This window comes from Danio aesculapii, chromosome 19 (assembly GCF_903798145.1).
Source record: "Danio aesculapii chromosome 19, fDanAes4.1, whole genome shotgun sequence".
Classification (NCBI taxonomy): Eukaryota; Metazoa; Chordata; class Actinopteri; order Cypriniformes; family Danionidae; genus Danio; species Danio aesculapii.
Genome location: NC_079453.1, coordinates 40,501,499 through 40,521,776, shown reverse-complemented (window position 1 = coordinate 40,521,776; position 20,278 = coordinate 40,501,499). Strand labels below are relative to the sequence as shown.

Here is a 20,278-nt window from a genome sequence, read left to right as displayed (position 1 = left end):
AGACGGGTCACTCTTGACAGAAGGGAATTGTTCAAAGTGCTGCTATGTGTGATTTGTCATCATGTCAAGCAGCGCAGCAAACAGCAGATTTTAATAAGCACGCCGTTGACTGCAGCTTTGGGAGGCTATAGATTAAATAAATGTCAGACACTGCCGCAGAGCTTATATCGGGCGCAGGGCTTTGATAGCGGCAGAAACTTCAAGACAAAAATCTGTCCAATAGCTTTGTTGGGGTGTATTATGTTTAGATGTAAAGGTAGAGCTTTCTAATCTATCTCCTTCAGCTTTCAACCGAGTTCCCCTTCAGGATCTGATTCTCACCCCTGGGTTGTTCGCTGGTCTAATGAAGCTTTTAAATGAGAGCTGGAGAGTAATGTGTGGTTTTGCTCATGCTGATCTTAATAGAGTTTGCTTGTACACAGGGAAAATAAAGGAAATGAGGGGAAAAGGAAATCTTAATCAGTATTGTTGTCTCTTTTTTCTGTTAAAATATATTGAAAATCTTATTCTAAAACTACTTTATTTCAGATAAATTGTGTAAAATCGTATTTAATTAAGATTTTAAGATAAAATATATTATAAAATATATAAAATATAATAAGAAATAATAATAATAATAATAATATCTTTAAGGATATTTAGATTTGGTTGATTTGAAATATACAGTGTGGGCTGGGGAGGGGGGAGTATTCAACATGTAATGTTTATTTTGGGGAAAAAATATTTCTAAAGGAGCTGTTGACATGAAATTGAACCAGATTTTGGTAAAAACCCAAACAATACAAACTAAAAATAAAATAAAAATTGTTACGTGGAGTAAAAATGAATTTGTTTATTGTAGCTTTATTTTGTAATTTCTATTGGATTAAATCAGGTGATTGGCTGGGCCATTCTACAGCTTGATTTCCTTTCTCTGAAACCATTTGAGTTTCCTTGGCTGTGTTTTGGATCATTGTCTTACTGAAAAGTCCACCCTAGTTTCATCTTCATCATCCTGATAATGTAAATGTTGTACTGAAGAAGCTAATAATAATTTACACTGAGGAAGGGCAGAGGGTTTCTGAAGAACTACTAAGAGATTTCAGCTGCTGTATGGGCTTTAACTGCCTTTCTACACCTCCCTTTCTTCATGTGTTCAATACTTTTTCTCTGCATCATTTCATTTTAATACAGATAACTTAATTTGTATGCTAATTAATATGGTTTTCTTTGCATAAATGGATTTATTTGGTTGTTACCAACATCAGGTGAAAACAGCTCCTATAGAAATATGTTTTCTGGGTACAATGGTGACATGCTGTATACTTATTTCTCCCACTGTATATATGGATATTCAATACAGTATAAAACAGACAAAACAGACACAAAAAATTTATTAATTAGTTGTATTTTTTTATTAATTTAATTTATTAACACTTTCTACTCAGCGCCTGTACTTTCACTAACGTATTTTAAAACTTTTTAAAATGCTTTTCGCATCCCTTTTTGTATTCATTTAGTTATGGAAATTCAAAATAGTATATATTCGATACACATTACTGAAAAAAGACACAAATATTGATTAAAATATTTATTTATGACTATAAAAAATTGTAGAAATTGTTAATGTTTTGCTAGAAGACAAGATAATTGGATTTATTTGTTTATGAAAATAATAAAATAGTGTATATTTTAGTCATTGTACTTGAAAATAATTACATTTATGTTTTATGTAGTTAGTTAGTTAGTTAGTTAGTTAGTTAGTTAGTTAGTTAGTTAGTTAGTTAGTTATGGGTGTTCAAACTGGTGTTCAGTTAGTTATGGGTGTTTAAACTGGTGTTCAGTTTGAACAATTCAGTTCAATTCAGACATTTTATTGTGAAGCAAGGCTAAATTTGCTTGTTTGACTGCAGCAACTTAACCGTAGATGTTGTCTTTAATCCCAATTTGTATCTGTGTCCTATCATTTTTTGCTGTTTAATCTCTTACTTCTGATACATACCGTGTGCAGCGCCTCATGAAATATGTAAAGATGAGTACCAAGTAGCCATGACGTGGAAGAGAGCTTCAGCTGGAGAGACAGTATACAACAAGTGTCCATCAAATGCCACTGGTAAGTTCGTTATTGCACACATGACTAGTAATTATCACCAATATCCATAGTGAAACTAAACAAAACATGTTCTTATGACATAGATAGCAGCATTACTTCTTATTTGTTTCACAGTGTCTAAAATGATTGAATCCAATTTCTTCTAAACCTCTATCCTCTGCTCTGATTGGTCAGAAATTGCTTAGTTCATTGTGATTGGTCTACTGCTCACAGAATGTCTTCATGGAGCAGAAAACAGCATCTTCAGGACATACAAACACAATGTCTGCTCTACAGCTAGTGTTTGAGGGCTAAATTAGATGTTGTTTGCAGGCAGCCAATGAAGAGCATAGGCTGGCATTATGCAAATGTGTCGCAAACCTACAAAGATTTGTGCAGGAAGACTGAAATTACTCAGTCATTTCAGGCAGTTTCGAAAATCAGCTCTCTCTTTTTTCGGGAGCCAAAGAATCCATTCATTGTGCACTTTGGAACTTTGCAGACCTTTTACATTCACTAACAGCTACATTACACACTGCATGACAGATAATAGGCAAAAAGGCATAATAAGGGCACTTTAAAATTATAGTACACCTAAAGATGTAATTTCTGTCATCCCTCTTGTTCCAAAATTGTATGACTGTTCCTTCCGTTGAAGAAAATGTTTAATATTTTGAAGAATTTCTGTGGCAGCTATGGTCCAGGAATAGAAATACAACCTGAAAAGCTTTTTAAAATAGTCCATTCATTCACTATAAATGCATGTTAGAAAATGTAACTCGTTATTCACTTATAAAGCCAGTTTGTGTCAATTTATATGATTTATTTAAGTCATCGTTCACTGATAATCTTCTGTTTGGTTTTTTAATTAAGTCCGCTTTCGTATTATACAGTATAAGGACGAACTGATGACCTTTTAGACGACTTAAGGATGACTGAAATAAATAAAAATGTCAGCTAAGTGACAAATGAGTCGTAAATTAAAACCGCTCAAGAAAAGTTAATGATCCAAGCTTGATTGGCTTCGAAGTGTACAGCGCAGCCTACAACACATAAAACTCTAATAACGCTAGTACAATCTAATGTTGTTTTGGCCACATCCAAATATCTCTGATACATTTGTTTCTTCTCTAACTCTGACATACAGCTTTATTAAAAGATTTTATGATCGGTTAAACCACATTATGAAACTCCATCAGCAACGCAATCACTCAGTTTTCCGAAAACCAACACCGCACAACAGGCACTGAATAAGTTGGTTTCCACATAGTTAATCAGCATTCAGTTTTTAAGCCCACTGGGAAGAATTAGGGGCGTATGAGAGAGAACTTAATGGGGATGTTTACGGCCCAATGTGTGCTGCCACAGAAAGTTAATATAACAATGATTTCAAGACAAGTTTTGGGTGGATTGAAATGTCACACACTGCCGCAGAGCTTACACTGGACCCAACGGAAACACATTTATTGTTTTTATTGTGAGATTTAAGGTCAGACACTGACATGTTGTCGTTTTAAACATCATGATTTTTTTCTGCAGTGTTTTGTGATGTTTATACACTTACCTGAATCACGCTTTACAGTACGGTTTTATAAGTTAATGTTAATGTATTTATCGACACAAACTAATACTAGGCCAATATTTATTAATTATAGTTCAACATTTACTAATGCATTATAAAAATTCAAAGTCATGCATTCCTTCAATTCAATTCTGGTTTACATTAGTTAATGCATTGCGAGTTAGCGTCAATTAATAAAGAACAAGTTTATTTTCATGAACTAATGTTAACAGAGATGAATAAATACTGTAATAAATGTATTGTCCATTGTTTGTTCATGTTAGGAAATACATTAACATTAACTATTACAACCTTATTGTAAAGTGTTACCTTTACCTGCAACCTAATCATGTATACCTTCTTATCTAACTTCTTAACTTTAGTCCAACAATATTATCAGCCAGTCCCATGGCAGTAACTAGGCATGTAGACCAAGTCAAGAGGATTCATCCAAAAATCAATATCAAAATGGAGAAAAAAACAATTATGTGGGGGTGCTAATAAAATAATCTATATTTATGATGTCAAAGTTAGCCTACTTCATAAAAAAAGTAGCTGTTAAATAAAAGCTACGAAATACATATTGAAAAAAGTGTAGTTTCATTTTATTCAGGACAATTTATTTATTTATTTATTGATCAGTTAAAAAGTAGGCATATAGACAAACTTATAATAACTGACCTCAGGGCAACGACAAACTCTTTTTACTGTATATACAGAGATGATAGACTTCAAAGCCGGACAGTGCCCATGCGGTCATCTTGCATGCCTTGCGTTTACTTTACAGTTAGCCATATCCAACTGAATTCACATGAGATAGTCCACAAGATGTACATTTTGACAACTGTTTTGTGTTTTTGACAGTTCAGACGCAAGGATAACGGATAAGGGAATTAAAATTGTGTTGGTATTACGTGACTCACACTAGTTGTCAATTCCAAGTCATATTTTAATTCCTGGAGTACATTAAACATAAAGTTACACTTTATTTTATGGTGACATAGTTCAAGTGTAACTGTTTATTTAACTATTGAGTAATATTTATTAGTTACATGTTCTTACTATATTGCTGGGGTTAGAATATAGGGTAGGTTTAGGGTTTGTAACATGTAATTATGCATAATTCAGTGTAAATACTACACTGTGTAACATGTGTAACTTGGTCAACTAAAAATTAAAGAGTTACTGAAAACAACATAGTTGGCAAACAATATGTTCGGACAATGTTTTACTGGCATTCCAAAAAAAATATTTGTGAAAAATTATATAATACATTATGCCACATGATCTCTGTTCTCTCTAAAGCCTTGTTCTAGCAACAAAAATTTCAAGCTCAACGTTTAAAATCTGTGTCAAATCAAATTCAATAATGTTTATTTTGTTAGTGGACATTGTTATACTTCAGGTGTCGTCTGTTGAACACAAAACACCCTGAAGAAAGATAAAAGCCTGAAACCATTGACTTTCACAGCAGGAAAAGCAAATACTATGGAAGTCAATGGTTACAAAATGTCCAGATTTCTTCACAATATCTTCTTTTCTGTTCAACACAAGAAAGACACTCAAACCAGTTTGGAACAAGTAAAGGAAGAGCACAATAAATGATGACAGAACTTTCATTTTTGGGTGAACTATCCTTTTAAAATAAAGTGTGCCCCAATTCAGTAGCAAAGTGCACACCTTTGTCATAAAGAGTAACTATGTGACAGTGGTGTAATCTGTAAATGATGGTCAAATTCCTTCCACTGATACTTGGATTTCATTTTCAAAGCAGACCTAAGTGCTGTCATGCTTTTTAAAAAAATGTATATGGTCCACATTTGCCTGAACTGAAAATGTTTCCATCAATGATCCCTTTTACACAGTAATACTGGTAAATCACTGTGAATTCCACCATTAATTTACCAGGTAATTTAACACAAAACAGAATTTTAGAAATTATCCAGTAATTTTATAACTTCTCATTTGGAAAAATTGCTGAAATTTTTATTTTTTAAAAGGTCCTGTTCACATGATCTTTTCAATGCAAGTTACTGTCATTTCTATGGGGTAGGTTTGTATGTGTGAAAGGCGCTAATATTAAATTATAATTAAAGGTATGATTAAATTATATACTGCTATAATATACCGTATATATACCAAGATATACAAAAAATTATATTTAAAATTCCTACATAATTCTTTTGTCTTCTTGGTCAGTGTTCAGTTTTAGATGTCACATTACAATGTACCTAATAAAGTGGCCAGTGAGTGTATGTTCAATCTTCTGCACTTCTCAGATTGGTTCAAGAGTTTCTAAACCTTCTAAGCGCTGTAGAGGAGTAGTTTTGGGTGGTTATTTATGCCCTCCGAGTGCAGCGCGCTATAATTCTCCCATACTAGTAGAGAAAGACACCCAAGGCGCTCAGTGATTTTTACCTAATAAAAACAGAAAGACCTAATAAATGATGTCTTTGAAGTGGGAGTGCAGAGCAGAGTGTTGAATGAGGTCAACGGCGGGCTGTAATCTATATCAGCTCCACATCCCGGACAGCACGGACTGTCATACACGCTAACCCCCAAAAGAGAAACCAATTCCTGCAGAGAAGGATTCGCTTGACTTTTTCCGGGCCACATTTCCATGACCGCCTCGCGCTCTGGTGCGATTTTCAGGGACATTTTTATCCCAGCGAGGGTACCGGGGGTGAAGCTTTATTGGCCGTGATCTGAATGATGCAAGGGGCAGAAACTTTAAGCAAAACTGAGTTTATAGCAGACCAAAATGACATACTCAAAACAGACATTATCCCTCTGAAGTCTTTTATATGAAGCGTGTGAACATCACAGAGTTACGCGCCTGTCAAAGCTTTGACGTGTTGTTATTGCTTGCCGTCCAGCAGTGATAATGATCTGCGTTTTCTTCCCTTTTCTCCCTGTAGGATCTGCTAGTCGTCGTTGTTTGCTGGACGTTAATGGAGTTGCTTACTGGGGTCCTCCGAGCTTCGCCCGATGTGTCTCACTCGAATATAGATATTTACATTTATCTGTGAGTACATGGATGTGGAGGACGTGCTGTGCTGTCTGGGAGTGGGGTAATGGATGTTTTGTATGCTGTTTTGATGGGAAATCAGGTCTGGGGCTGTCAGTAGTCAGGGTTTCAGAGAATATGCTCTAAATTTAATATATTAGTGTTATTCAATTCTTATTTTAAATAAATTAAAATATAAATGTTATACCATTTTACCAATTTATGTCCTTACCACTACTACTACTGCTACTATCAATAAAAAAACAACAACAACAATAATAATAATAATAATAATAATAATAATAATAATAATAATAATAATAATAATAATAACAATTTAGTGTTATTTATTTATGTATTTTTGTATAATAATAATAATAATAATAATAATAATAATAACTACAATAATAATAATAATTATTATTATTATTGTTGTTGTTGTTGTTGTTGATATTGTTGTTGTTATTATTATTGTAGTAGTTCAACTTCTACTACTACTACTACTACTAATAATAATAATACATATTATTATTTTATTATTATTATTATTATTTGTTTATTATTGTTTATTCAATACCTTCAAATATGTTAAATGTTGTTAATAATGATGATGGCTATTATCATTCAATAATATACTATGTTGAATGTCTTCTTCTCCTTCGTCTTCTTATTATTCTTAATAAAAAATATGGAAATAGCAACATAAAAAAGTGTATGTGATAGTGATGATTGCTTATTAATTTATTAAATAATTACATTCACAATTATCTTACATTTATTATACATTATACCATTACAATTGTCTTGTATAATAATAATAATAATAACAATAATAGCAAAAAAAGTTATAATAATAATAACAATAATAATAAATAAGGTAATAATAATAATAATAATAATAATAATAATAATAATAATAATAATAATAATAATAATAATAATAATAATAATAATAATAGTAAGGTAATAATAATAATAATAATAATAATAATAATAATAGTAATTATTATTATTATTTTATTCAATATTATTTATTTATTTATTTATTTATTTATTTATTTATTTATTTATTTATTTGAATTCCAAACACTTTTGGTGAATGCAAGTTATGATTTTGATTTAGGAGTTAGCTAATTGCTTATTTGACATTTTCTTTGATATTGTTTAACTACCATTATCACTTCCAGACGTTTGTAGTATAGTACAAAGCATGAATATTGAGTATGAAAAAATCAAATACCACAATTATAGCAGTAAGTGAATGCATATCAAATATTGGTTTGCCTTGAGCTGAAAAATAAGCTATGAGAAAACAATATGCAAAAGTATGCAGTATTTGAAGGGATGTGTGTGCTGGATTGACTATTACCACTGGCATCTTCCTTAAGTAATGTAATGTAATGTGTATTTATATAGCATATTTATCATGTTTGGCCATACACCCATAGTGCTTCACAAATATGTGTGCGCTCACCACACACCAGCTATTGGTGGAGTGGAGAGACAGTGATAGAGCTAATTCGGTAAAGGCCGATGGAGGGAATTTGGCCAAGATTACACCCCTACATTTTACATAAAGTGCCTTGGGATTTTTAATGACCACAGAGAGTCAAGACCACAGTTTAAAGTCTCATCTGAAAGACAGCGCTTACTGACAGTATAGTGTCCCCTTCACTATACTGGGGCATTAGGACTCACACAGGTTGAGCGCCACACTAAAACCACTTCTAACAGCAACCTAGTTTTCCCATGTGGTCTCTCATCCAGGTACTGACCAGGCTCAGCCCTGCTAAGCTTCAGTGAGTAGGCTCAGGGTTATATGGCTGTGGCCCAGTGGATGTGTAAGTGATAATAACTGCAATGACCATTCAACAACAAATGTTAAAAAGAGTCAGTTACAGCACTGATTCGACACTCATTATAACACATACATGAAGAAAACCAAACCCACTTATGCCACTTTGAACTAGTCCTTACCATAAGTGCCTAAAAGTAAAGAACGAAAAGAAAAAGTCTGTTGTCAGACCAGGGTATTTTGCTAATGATCGATTGCTTTCTAACACGCTCAACAGCCTTACCTCCATGTGCTCTTCTTAATTCCCCAGCCGCGACCTTTGCCTTTGAGTTCATAATGCCGAGTGGGTTTTAATTCTGTCTCTCGACCGAGGCAATGCGTGATGGGGTTGATTGCGCTGTTAACCTGTCCACTAACCCCTCATTATAATCAGACAATGCTTAATTAGCTTTGATTGCCATTGTCTGCACCCGCTGTACTGTTATTAGACAGTCAACAGTTCGTCTTCTGACGTTCGACCGCAAAACAAGAACTCTGCTAGTTAATTCAGTAAGGGAGAAGTTGTTTTCACTTTGTTATGCTCCCAGCTTGGTGGACTGTAGATGGGAAGTAGATTAAGGCGGTTGTCGATATCTTCAAACTGCTTTCGCTTTGCTCCAGACCCAGATCAATGATGTTTCAGCTTCAAAGCCTAGAATGTACTTCAGCACTTCCTTTTCTGGCTTACCTTTAAATCTGCCTCTGCGTTTCAGTGCTTATCCATTCTCTTTGTACGTCCGTTTAATTATTAAGTTTATGAAATGAAAGTGTGCTAGTTTGTTTGTGATCTAAGCACACGTGAGTTACTAGAGGTCTGCTTTTCTTCAAACTCTTCATGGTCTTCATTTAAAGTATGTTTTAGGTTATTAATTATTCCTTCTGCTACCATAGCTGAACATTTAAAGGAACACAATTCATCACAATTTCCCTTAAAATCTGGGAAGAAAATGTGTACAGAGTTCCAGATGGGTTTTATTAAGTGTTCCTTCAGCTGCTAATAACAGTTTTCTTAATTAAAATGAACATACTTGGACAAATTTCTCTTAAAATCAGGGGAGGAGATGCGTAAAGTGTTCTGCTGATGTAATATTATATCTTCATTGCAGAGAGTGACGTTTTTCTTTTTTTTATCTTATTTTGACTTATTCTACATCTAAACATTGCTAATTATCTTTAAAATATAATTCACAAAAATCAAGTATGTTTATATTAATATATGACATATATTTAGCAGGTTATGACTAATCCCAGAGATTTCAGTCCCTCAATTTAAAGTCTATTCATGCAAATATTACTTTAATGAAGTCTTTATGCGATGAACAGATTTTAAAACATTGTTGGTTATTGTAGAAATTCAAACATCATTGATTGTAGAATTTCAAACTTCATTGGTTGTTGTAGAATTTCAAACCTCATTGGTTATTGTAGAATTTCAAACCTCATTAGTTATTGTAGAAACCCAAATCTCATTGGTTATTCTAGAATCTCAAACCTAATTGATGTCAAAAAAAACCCTCAAACCTCTTTGGTTGCCATAGAAACTCAAATCTTATTGGTTATTGTAGAAACGGGAACCTTATTGTCTATTGTGGAATCTCAAACCTCACTGGTTACTGTAGAAACTCAAACCTCGTTGGTTGTCTTAGAAACTCAAACCTCATTGGTTAATATAAAAACTCATACCTCATCGGTTATTCTAGAAACTCAAATCTTACTGGTTATCATAGAAACTCAAACCTCATTGGTTTAATTTAAAAACTCATATCTCATTGGTTATCCTAGAAACTCAATTCTTATTGTATCAAAGAAACTCAAACCGCATTGGTTATTGTAGAAACCCAAACCTCATTGTTTACTGTAGAAACTCAAACCTCATTGGTTATTGTAGAAACTCAAAACTCAGTGGTTACTGTAGAAACGCAAACCTCATTGTTTACTGTAGAAACTCAAACCTCATTGGTTACCGTAGAAACTCAAACCTCATTGGTTACTGTAGAAATTCAAACCTCACTGGTTACTGTAGAAACTTAAGCCTCATTGGTTATTATAAAAACTCATACCTCATTGGTTATCCTAGAAACTCAAATCGTATTGGTTATCATAGAATCTCAAACCTCATTGGTAGAAACTCAAACCTCATTGGTTATTGTAGAAACTCAAAACTCACTGGTTACTGTAGAAACTCAAACCTCATTGTTTACTGTAGAAACTCAAACCTCATTGTTTACTGTAGAAACTCAAACCTCATTGGTTACCGTAGAAACTCAAACCTCATTGGTTACTGTAGAAATTCAAACCTCACTGGTTACTGTAGAAACTTAAGCCTCATTGGTTATTATAAAAACTCATACCTCATTGGTTATCCTAGAAACTCAAATCGTATTGGTTATCATAGAATCTCAAACCTCATTGGTAGAAACTCAAACCTCATTGGTTATTGTAGAAACTCAAACCTCATTGGTTATTATAGAAACTCAAACCTCACTGGTTACCATTTAAACTCAAACCTCACTGGCTATTCTGGAATCTCAAACTTCATTGGTCATCATAGAAACCATAATCACATTGGTTATTATACAAGGCAAACCTCAATGGTTACTGTAGAAACTCAAACCTCATTGGTTACTGTAGAAACTCAAACCTCATTGGTTACTGTAGAAACTCAAACCTCATTGGTTTTTGTAGAAACCCAAATCTTATTGGTTATCATAGAACCCAAATCTCATCGGTTATTGTAGAAACTCAAACCTCATTGGCTATTGTGGAATCCCAAATCTCATTGGTTGTCATAGAAACTCAAATATCATTGATTATCATAGAAACTCAAACCTCACTGGCTACTGTAGAATACCATACCTTCTTGGTTATTGTATAAACTCAAACCTCATTGGCTACTATGGAATCGTAAACCTCATTGGTTCTTGCAGAAGCTCAGACGTGTTCATGCAAAATGTAAGAATGAATCTAAATGGTTCTCAAGTGTCAAGCAAAAGCAGGCTATAACTTCATGCTCCTGGTTTTTATCTCTAGGTTTAGTTACTGATGTATAAACCAGTTTTTTCTTCCTCTGCAGTTGCGAGAACATCTTGCGAAGGGTCAGAGGACCCTGGCAGGGGAGGGCATGTCTCAGATCGTGAGGAGTCTCCTGGAGTTAATGTCCCGTAAGAATTATTACAGTGGAGACCTCTTATTCTCCGTGGAGATTCTGCGAAATGTGACAGACACCTTCAAGCGAGCAACCTACATCCCAGCTCCTGACGACGTGCAGGTGGGTGTTCGTCTGTGAGGGTGTGGAAAGGAAGTAGTTATAAATGGGGAGATGACAAATAGTGTGACAACAAAAAAATTCTTTTCACATTTTCCACTTTTTTTTGGAAAGATTTGTTGGCTTTTAAGCGTCTTTAAATAGATTTTAAAATGCACATATAGAAATCGTCACAAAACTCATTTTAGACGTTTGTCATTGGAGTGTGGGATTTCATAATTTTTTTATTTTGTTAATCATTTACTGTACCATATGTTTCTATGGTTTATAGAAGACACTGTAAAGTGATTTAAAGTAAAAAAGGCTTAAAAGCGGCAAGTTGACTTTACTTAAAGTGAGTAAACCCATTGTAACTTGGAGCTTTTAAGTTGATTTAACTTACTTATTTATAATTGTTACTTACAAGGCAACGTGTTTACACACTTTTTTTACGTGAAGTCAACTAATTATTTTAAATGCTCCTGGTTTACTCACTTATTTTAAGTAAATTCAACTAATATTTTTACAGTGTAAAATGCTGTTAAGTGTAATAGTAGATTTTATACATGTATTATATCCCATACATGTATTTAGAATATATTATGTACTGTACATTTACCATATTTAGAATGAAGAATAAACTGATGACATTAAAAACTCTATAGATTATAATGCAGTCTCAAAGTACTAATTCGTACTACTAAAAGTACTAAAATCTTGAACCTTGAACCTCAGCAAGAAATTGTCACTGAAACATTCATTTTCATTGTAGATCAATATTTAGAGTGAAAATGTATTCCTATTATGTTTATGACACACAAATCACAATAAGAAAGTTGATTCATTTTACACTACATATATAATATATTGATGATGCTAGCAAAAGAACATTTTTTCAGCCATTTTGCAACGTTTTGTGTACATAAAGATTATTTGAAATGTAATAGCATATAAAATACAGTACTTTCTATGTGTATAATATCACTTTTATAAATGTTCAACTATTATATATATATATATATATATATATATATATATATATATATATATATATATATATATATATATATATACAGTTGAATTCAGAATTATTAGCCCCCCTTTGATTTTTTTTTTTCTTTTTTAAAATATTTCCTAAATGATGTTTAACAGAGCAAGGAAATATTTTTTTCTTCTGGAGAAAGTCTTATTTATTTTATTTAGGCTAGAATAAAAGCAGTTTTAAATTTTTAAAGAACAATTTTAAGGTCAAAATTATTAGCCCCTTTAAGCTATATTTTTTTGATTGTCTACAGAACAAACCATCGTTATACAATAGCTTGCCTAATTACCCTATCCTGCCTAGTTAACCTAATTAACCTAGTTAAGCCTTTAAATGTCACTTTAAGCTGTATAGAAGTGTCTTAAAAAAACCTAGTCAAATATTATTTACTGTCATCATGACAAAGATAAAATAAATCAGTTATTAGAAATGTGTTGAAAAAATCTTCTCTCCGTTAAACAGAAATTGGGGAAAAAAAATAAACAGGGGGGTTAATAATTCAGGGGGGCTAATAACTCTGACCTCAACTGTATATATACACAACTATACAAAACTATTTTGTAGTATAGATATGAAAATTTATATATATAATTTGTAATATTAATAAAAACTTTGGCAGCTGTGATTTTCAGAATCTACCCACTAAAATGAGAAACAATAAAATAATTGTCTAAACTGCCATATTTCATTAATATATAGTATTATACACTAGTGTCTTGAAGAACAAAAATCTACACTTCATACATTTATTTATGTGAAAGAGCTAATAATGTAATTTCAACAAAAAGACAAAAAAGTGCCAATAGGGAGTTCTGGGAAAGTCAATTTATCGTTATAGACTGAATATATTAAAGAAATGTACTGTTAACAAGTTTACAGATTTTTTACTGTAGCATGTTTACAGTTTTTTAGCATTCAAATTAGTGTATACATAATAAATATACACAACACACATTTAAATGATGTCAAAACAAACTTTTATTTTGCATGTGATTAATTGCGATTATTTATTTTTTTGCTCAGCACTAATATCAAAATAATAAAAGTAAAAATAAAGTAGACTAAAAAAAAAATCTGAAAGTATCTTATGCAGTTTTGGAAAGCATCTGTTTAATATGTTTTAGATGTGTATATATATATATATATATATATATATATATATATATATATATATATATATATATATATATATATATATATATATATATATATATATATTAAACAAGACAAACATAATAAGTATGATTTATTTTTTTTAAGTGCAATATTTATATATATATATAAAATCGCTCCACAGAATTTTTTACACACCACTGTAATTTCTATATCCCAATCCCTTTTATCAACATTTTTAATACAAGTCATATTTTAAAGACTTGAGAATATGATTTTACCTCAGCGCTGCTTTTTTCTCCTTCGCCCTCGCGGTGAGTTCAGGTGACGGAGTGTTGTGAAGTAGTTAAACTCTCCTCAGTTTAATTTACAGTGTCAAACTGGCACAGGAATATCAGTATATTAATATAGGCTTTGCTAAAAGGCTGGTCAAATGTCTTTTTTTACAGAAGCTAACAGACGCGCATGCTGCGACCACGGTGATGAGTCAACAATCGCATATATTTTGACTTATTTAAAGTAGGCTATAAGCTATAGCAAATAATAATTTTGTGTAAAGACATTTTTAAAAATATGTAGCTAATATATCACAGGGGTTTGTGTAGCAGCAATTACAGTGGAGCATTAATTAAATCCTTTTTTTCCCGTGGAGCGAAACAAACACTGCACAGTTGTGTAGCGGATGGGGACGCACAAAAATATACAATTAATATATTTTCGTCGGAAGAAATGTTGGTGCGGTTATCGTCACACCCCTAGTAAAGAGTACAGACACATCAAAGCACATTTCTCCACTCCTCCTCCTTCTTTCATCTCAAAAATCCCCCTTTTGTCTTTTCCAGAAATTCTTCCAGATTATCAGCTTAATGTTGGACATCGAAAACCTCGAGAAGTGGGAAGACGCTCACCAGGTAACACCGTCCATCCTTGTTCCCCTCAAATATCCGAGCGAAGAGCACGACTTTTGATATCAGTGTGTGCCATGAGTTTTAATTTCCCCTCAGACAGAACTGTGTCATCAAAGCCAGATCTGATCTCTCAGATTAACAACAGATGTAATCAGACTGGCTCTGGATGTAATGGAAGTGGACTGCGGAGTGTGTTGGGAAAGGGCCTGCGCTGTTAGAGCTGCCTCTTTGCATTACAATACACCATTAGACATTATTTGACTTTAGATGCTGTGTAGTTTGGTCTACGGTGTCAAGCCAGGACACTTTTGCATGGTAATATACTAACTCAACCATGAAGTCTGTTTTTTTTTTTCTCTCTCTCATTGCCTTGAGGCCTGGACTAACAGCAGGAGATCATATTCTGACTCACTCAAGACCACACGTTTTTTTTTTCTGGTAATGTCAAATAACTGGCAAATTATAGGGTGGTTATGCTTGACAGTCCAGCTCCAGTTCCACTTCGCATCATGTCAGAGTTATCAAATTGAGTTATTCATGTTTCAGTCTTTATAAATGGAACAGCATAAGCTAAAAGTCTTTAAATATACACTCACCGGTCTTTTTATTAGGTACACCTTACTAGTACGGTGGTTAATTAATCCTTCGTGGCATAGATTCAACAAGGTACTAAAAATATACCTCAGAGATTTTGATCCATATTGACATGATAGCTTCATGCAGTTGTTGCAGATTTGTTGGGTGCATATCCATGATGCAAATCTCCCGTTCCACCACATCCCAAATGTGCTATATTGGATTGAGATCTGGTTATTGCGGAGGCCATTTAAGTACAGTGAACTCATTGTCATGTTTAAGAAACCAGTCCGAGATGATTTGCACTTTATGACATGGATGGAAGTAGCCATCAGCAGATGGGGACTCTGTGGTCATAAAGCGACATGGTCAGCAACAATACTCAGGTAGGCTATGGCGTTGACACAATGCTCAATTGGTACTAATAGGCCCAAAGTGTGCCAAGAAGATATCCCCCACACCATTACACCACCACCAGCCTAAACTGTTCAAGATCATCTTGACCATATCTACATGCCTAAATGTATTGAGTTGCTGCCATGTGATTGACTGATTATAAATTTGGGTAAATGAGCAGTTGGACAGGCGTACCTAATAAAGTGGCTGGTGATTGTTTATATGCAAGCTAAAAAAGTTAAAAAGAGAATAACACATTTTAATTAATAAAACCCATATACTGTCGACATATTATTGATGAAACAAATAAATCAAAAACACTTATTTTACTAATAGAAAAAATTAAGAATTATTCAAGCTATTTAAAATAATATAAGCATTTTTGATAATAATCAGGGTCTCTGTGGGGTCTTAACATTTTTAGGCCTTAAAATGTTTTAAATCTACAGAAATATTGTGTTTTAGCTGTTAAATCTTTTTTAACTTGATTTTCCTCTGTTCATGTATTGCTGCCCAATCTTGCCATTAACACCCATAGAATCACCAACAATCCAAATCAATATAACTTTTTTATTTAAAAACAGCATTTAATTTATTTCCTTACAGTAACATTTGATTAAAAGTTCTCCATTTATTTACTGCTGAGGAAACTACTGACCTGACATATATTTTTATTATTAAATTATTATTATTGTATTAATAAATGTATTAAATTATAATCCTTTTTTGATAGGGCAAGTGAAAATCTTTTCCAACTGGCATATTTGACAAAAATCCTTAGCATTTTGCCCTGTGTAAGTCTAAAATTTCATTTATAATGGTCGTAAAATGTCCTAAAAAGTCTTCAATTTAACTTGGTGAAACCTGCAGAAACCCTGATAATACTAAAACAATACATTAATGACTTCTAAAAATAATATTTAAATTTTGATTACTAAATTCTAATTAACACATTAGTTCAAATTTATAATTACAAGTACAATATTTTCTACTAATGGCAAAATATAACTTTTTATTGTGAACTTTTTGATTAAATAAATGCAGCCTTGGTTAGCATAATTTGAATTATGCAAAAGTAAAATTAAATGCCACTGAGCCCTTCTGTCCTCTTCAGAAATCACAGTGCATTATTTACTAATATATGCTCATGCAATTTAAATGACAGGCATGGGTTACTGTATGTGGAGGTAATGGTGACTAATGGTCACATGCAGTGCAAAGTCTGTGCGGCACATGCTTGTGACTCCGGCGAACGTTTATGTTTGTGTATGTATGTGTGCGCCAGGTGCTTAGCTCAGCGTGACTGAGCCAGATTTTGGTGTTAAAGCACAGTTGAGCAGACAAATCTTTGACACACCTCCTGCTCTCCCTGCTCAGTAAATAATCATCTTCTCCCGTGAGCCTGCTGGAGTGTTCACCGATGCACGTTTCCTCTGCCAGCATCTTAAAGACGAAGTACGGTGTTGTTTTTAATGTTAAAAAGCTAGTGTAAAACAACAAGCCAACTGTGACAGACAAGAAGAGTATTAAAAGGCTAGGTTTTTGACATTTATTGTGTTTTTCACAAACCAGGCTGCAGTGAAATTAGTGGTTTGTAGAATTGTAGGCACATTTGTGTTTCCAATTAGCTGATCGAAGTTACATTTTATTTTGATGATATACACTGAAAAAAAATTATTCAAAAATGATTTCTTGGATTTACTATTTATTTATTTATTTATTTTTTTGTACATTAAGTGGTTGTAAACAATTTATTTGGGCTGAATTTACACAAACAATTTAAGTTAAACATTACTCAATTAAACATTACTTACTTACTTACCTACTTACTTGCTTACTTACTTAATTACTTACAGGGCCGTTTATATCAAAGTTGATACTTTATCTGCACCATTTTGGTGTTTCGTAACGTCTAATTTTTACGAGGTGGGTTGTTAGCCCAACGCTCAACCCCCAACCTGGAGGAATTTATTTGTTTAAATTAAACCTATATAAACTGTTTGCAACTTTTTTTTGCAGTATATGCTACTTATTAAGACTTATATTAGAAAAAAAATATTATATACAGGGCTCAACAATAAGAACTGCCAGATGGCCCGGTGGACCAGTGTGAGAGATGCTTGGGACAGTAGACAGGATTGTTACTGGCCCGATTGGAGTTTCATTTGCCTGCAACTATTTTTCAGTTACGTGCAAATACATTCTTAGAATCGAGAAACAGGTTGTGGTCATTTCAACATTTAAGTACAAGAAAAAATTGACGTAAATGATGGATCTTAGGACAACAGACATGACGTTTTATTTCAAGCATTACCTGTCACCAATAATGCAAAGCAGCACATTTATTGTCACACTAAATATATCTGTGGTTGTTGTGTGTATGGCCGAGCGTTAGACACACACTCAGTCATTCTTCCACAAAGTATATGCAGTCAAACTCAAGCTTTTTGTTTCTTGTTGTACATATTGAAGGGGTCGATTAAATTGCTATAAAAATGCTACAAATAATAGGCATAATTATTATTATTCTGTCCCAACCAATTGTGTGCCAATAGTGTACTATTTACTGTACTGTACTAATTTAAGTGACTTTATTGGCAATCGTTCTTCTCAATACGTTTCTTGTTTTTTGGAAAACTACAACAAAGAGGGAAAAAAAGTATGTATATATTCACATTTACTTTAACAAGTTCAATTAAACCAACAGGACAATTTTACTAATGTACATGTTTTTTATGAAAACCTTAGTAAGCTTATGAATAAAATCTATTAAATGAGACCATTTGAATCAAATATTAGCAAAATTATTATTGTCACACCACCAGCATAACATGTAAGCCATGAAGAAGTGTTTGTACAACAAAATACAAGTGGAATAAAACTGATAATGATCAAACGACCCTTAAATATTTACAAAAATATAGCTTTAGTCAAAATAGAGCACTTACTGTAAATCAGCCACTGAATTACAATGCATGTGTGTTACTCTCAATCGTACACTGAGAGAAAATGAAAGTAAAACTAATCTGAATGCAGTACTTTAAATGTCGACTAGGTGGGGGGTCAAAACCACAAGTGGCTAGACGCGACTGCACAATAGTGATAGCGGTTCAAAAATATGTGTTTTGGCAGGTCGAATCTCGTAATATTTTTTTACATCAGTTGCGGGCCGGAGGAAGGAGGAGGGCGGGCCGTATATGGCCCTCGGGCCAGCAATTTGACACCTTTGCTTTAAATGCTGCCCTCTCTGTGATGTCGTAAACTTCATAGTGCTTTTCAGTTTCTCTTATCTGATTGGATGTTGTGAGCACGTTATTTTTTTCCCATAACCTGATAACAACCAGGACAGTGAAGAGAGTGCGACATGGCAGCAACATCAAATTATGAGGTTAATAGAAAATGTCTGTTTCGAACGTGAAGCAGAAACAGACGTTTACGTGGATACAACACAACAAAAAAATGAAGTGATGTTTTGCACAGTTTTGCAAGTCAGCCACCTTTTGTTTAATATTTTAGAACTGCGATAAAATACCTGCACATTTTCCATACTGCTCTTTTTGTTTGCATAACACTTGGAATTTTGCTCTTTAAAATCTTAAAGTCAAGATTTTTTTTACACAATAATTAAAATATGTGGCTAAGAAATAGCTATAATTAATTTTTTATTGGTGGGGCCAGTGAACATGTTGGCCCGATCAGGGCAGTAGAAAAAATCCTTGGCATTGAACCCTGATATACAAATCTTAAATTTAAAAAGTCTTATGCTCACCAGTGCTGCATTTATTTAACTAAATCTAGAGCAATATTCTGAATTAAGAATGAATGAATGAACTCATGTTAGTGACCCAGCTGGGTCGGTTGGCATTTCTGTGTGCAGTTTGCATGTTCTCCCGTGTTCACTTGGGTTTCCTCCAGGTGCTCTGGTTTCCTCCACAGTCCAAAAACATGCACTATAGGTGAATTGAATAAGCTAAATTGACCGTTGTGTATGTGTGTGAATGCAAAAGTGTGTGGGTGTTCCCCAGTGTTGGGTTGCGGCTGGAAGGGCATACGCTGCGTAAAACATATGCTGGATAAGTTGGTGGTTCGTTCCGCTGTGGCGACCCCTAATTATTAAGGGACTAAGCCGAAAAGAAAATGAATGAATAATGTTATTAAAAAGTCTAAGCAATGACATCTAAAAAGTTTAAACCTTTTTTTTTCTTTGAATAACATTCACTGTTTAATAACAGTATGTGCTGGAGTATGCAGGAAAGTAAATAGGGACAATTCTGAGTAAATTTTCTATTTGAAGTTGGTCTGTGCCTTGTTAAAAGAAAAATACGCTGTACTCACAAAATTTCGGTGGATTAAAAGAGCCATTGTTCTTTCAGTTTTTTGTTTTGAGTATGAGTTTTGAGGCTCAGATAATAAGAAAACCCATTATTTTTACATAAACATAAATACATTCATATATATATATATATATATATTTATATTTGCATGTGTGTGTTTTGTGTTTGCACGTGGTTGTCTCAGCACCATTT

The 20,278-nt window shown here is 33.3% G+C and overlaps 1 protein-coding gene across 6 annotated transcripts in view; it reads left to right on the top strand.

Moving 5' to 3' along the window:
- Nucleotides 1-20,278, top strand: part of adgrb2 (adhesion G protein-coupled receptor B2) — a 634,025-nt gene that overhangs the window by 358,094 nt on the left and 255,653 nt on the right. For all 6 annotated transcript variants that reach the window (XM_056480419.1, XM_056480418.1, XM_056480420.1 and 3 more), the window contains exons 7-10: nt 1,991-2,092; nt 6,551-6,657; nt 11,547-11,741; nt 14,715-14,783. In XM_056480419.1, the coding sequence (XP_056336394.1) occupies nt 1,991-2,092; nt 6,551-6,657; nt 11,547-11,741; nt 14,715-14,783 (473 nt within the window). The remainder of the gene's footprint in view (nt 1-1,990; nt 2,093-6,550; nt 6,658-11,546; nt 11,742-14,714; nt 14,784-20,278) is intronic.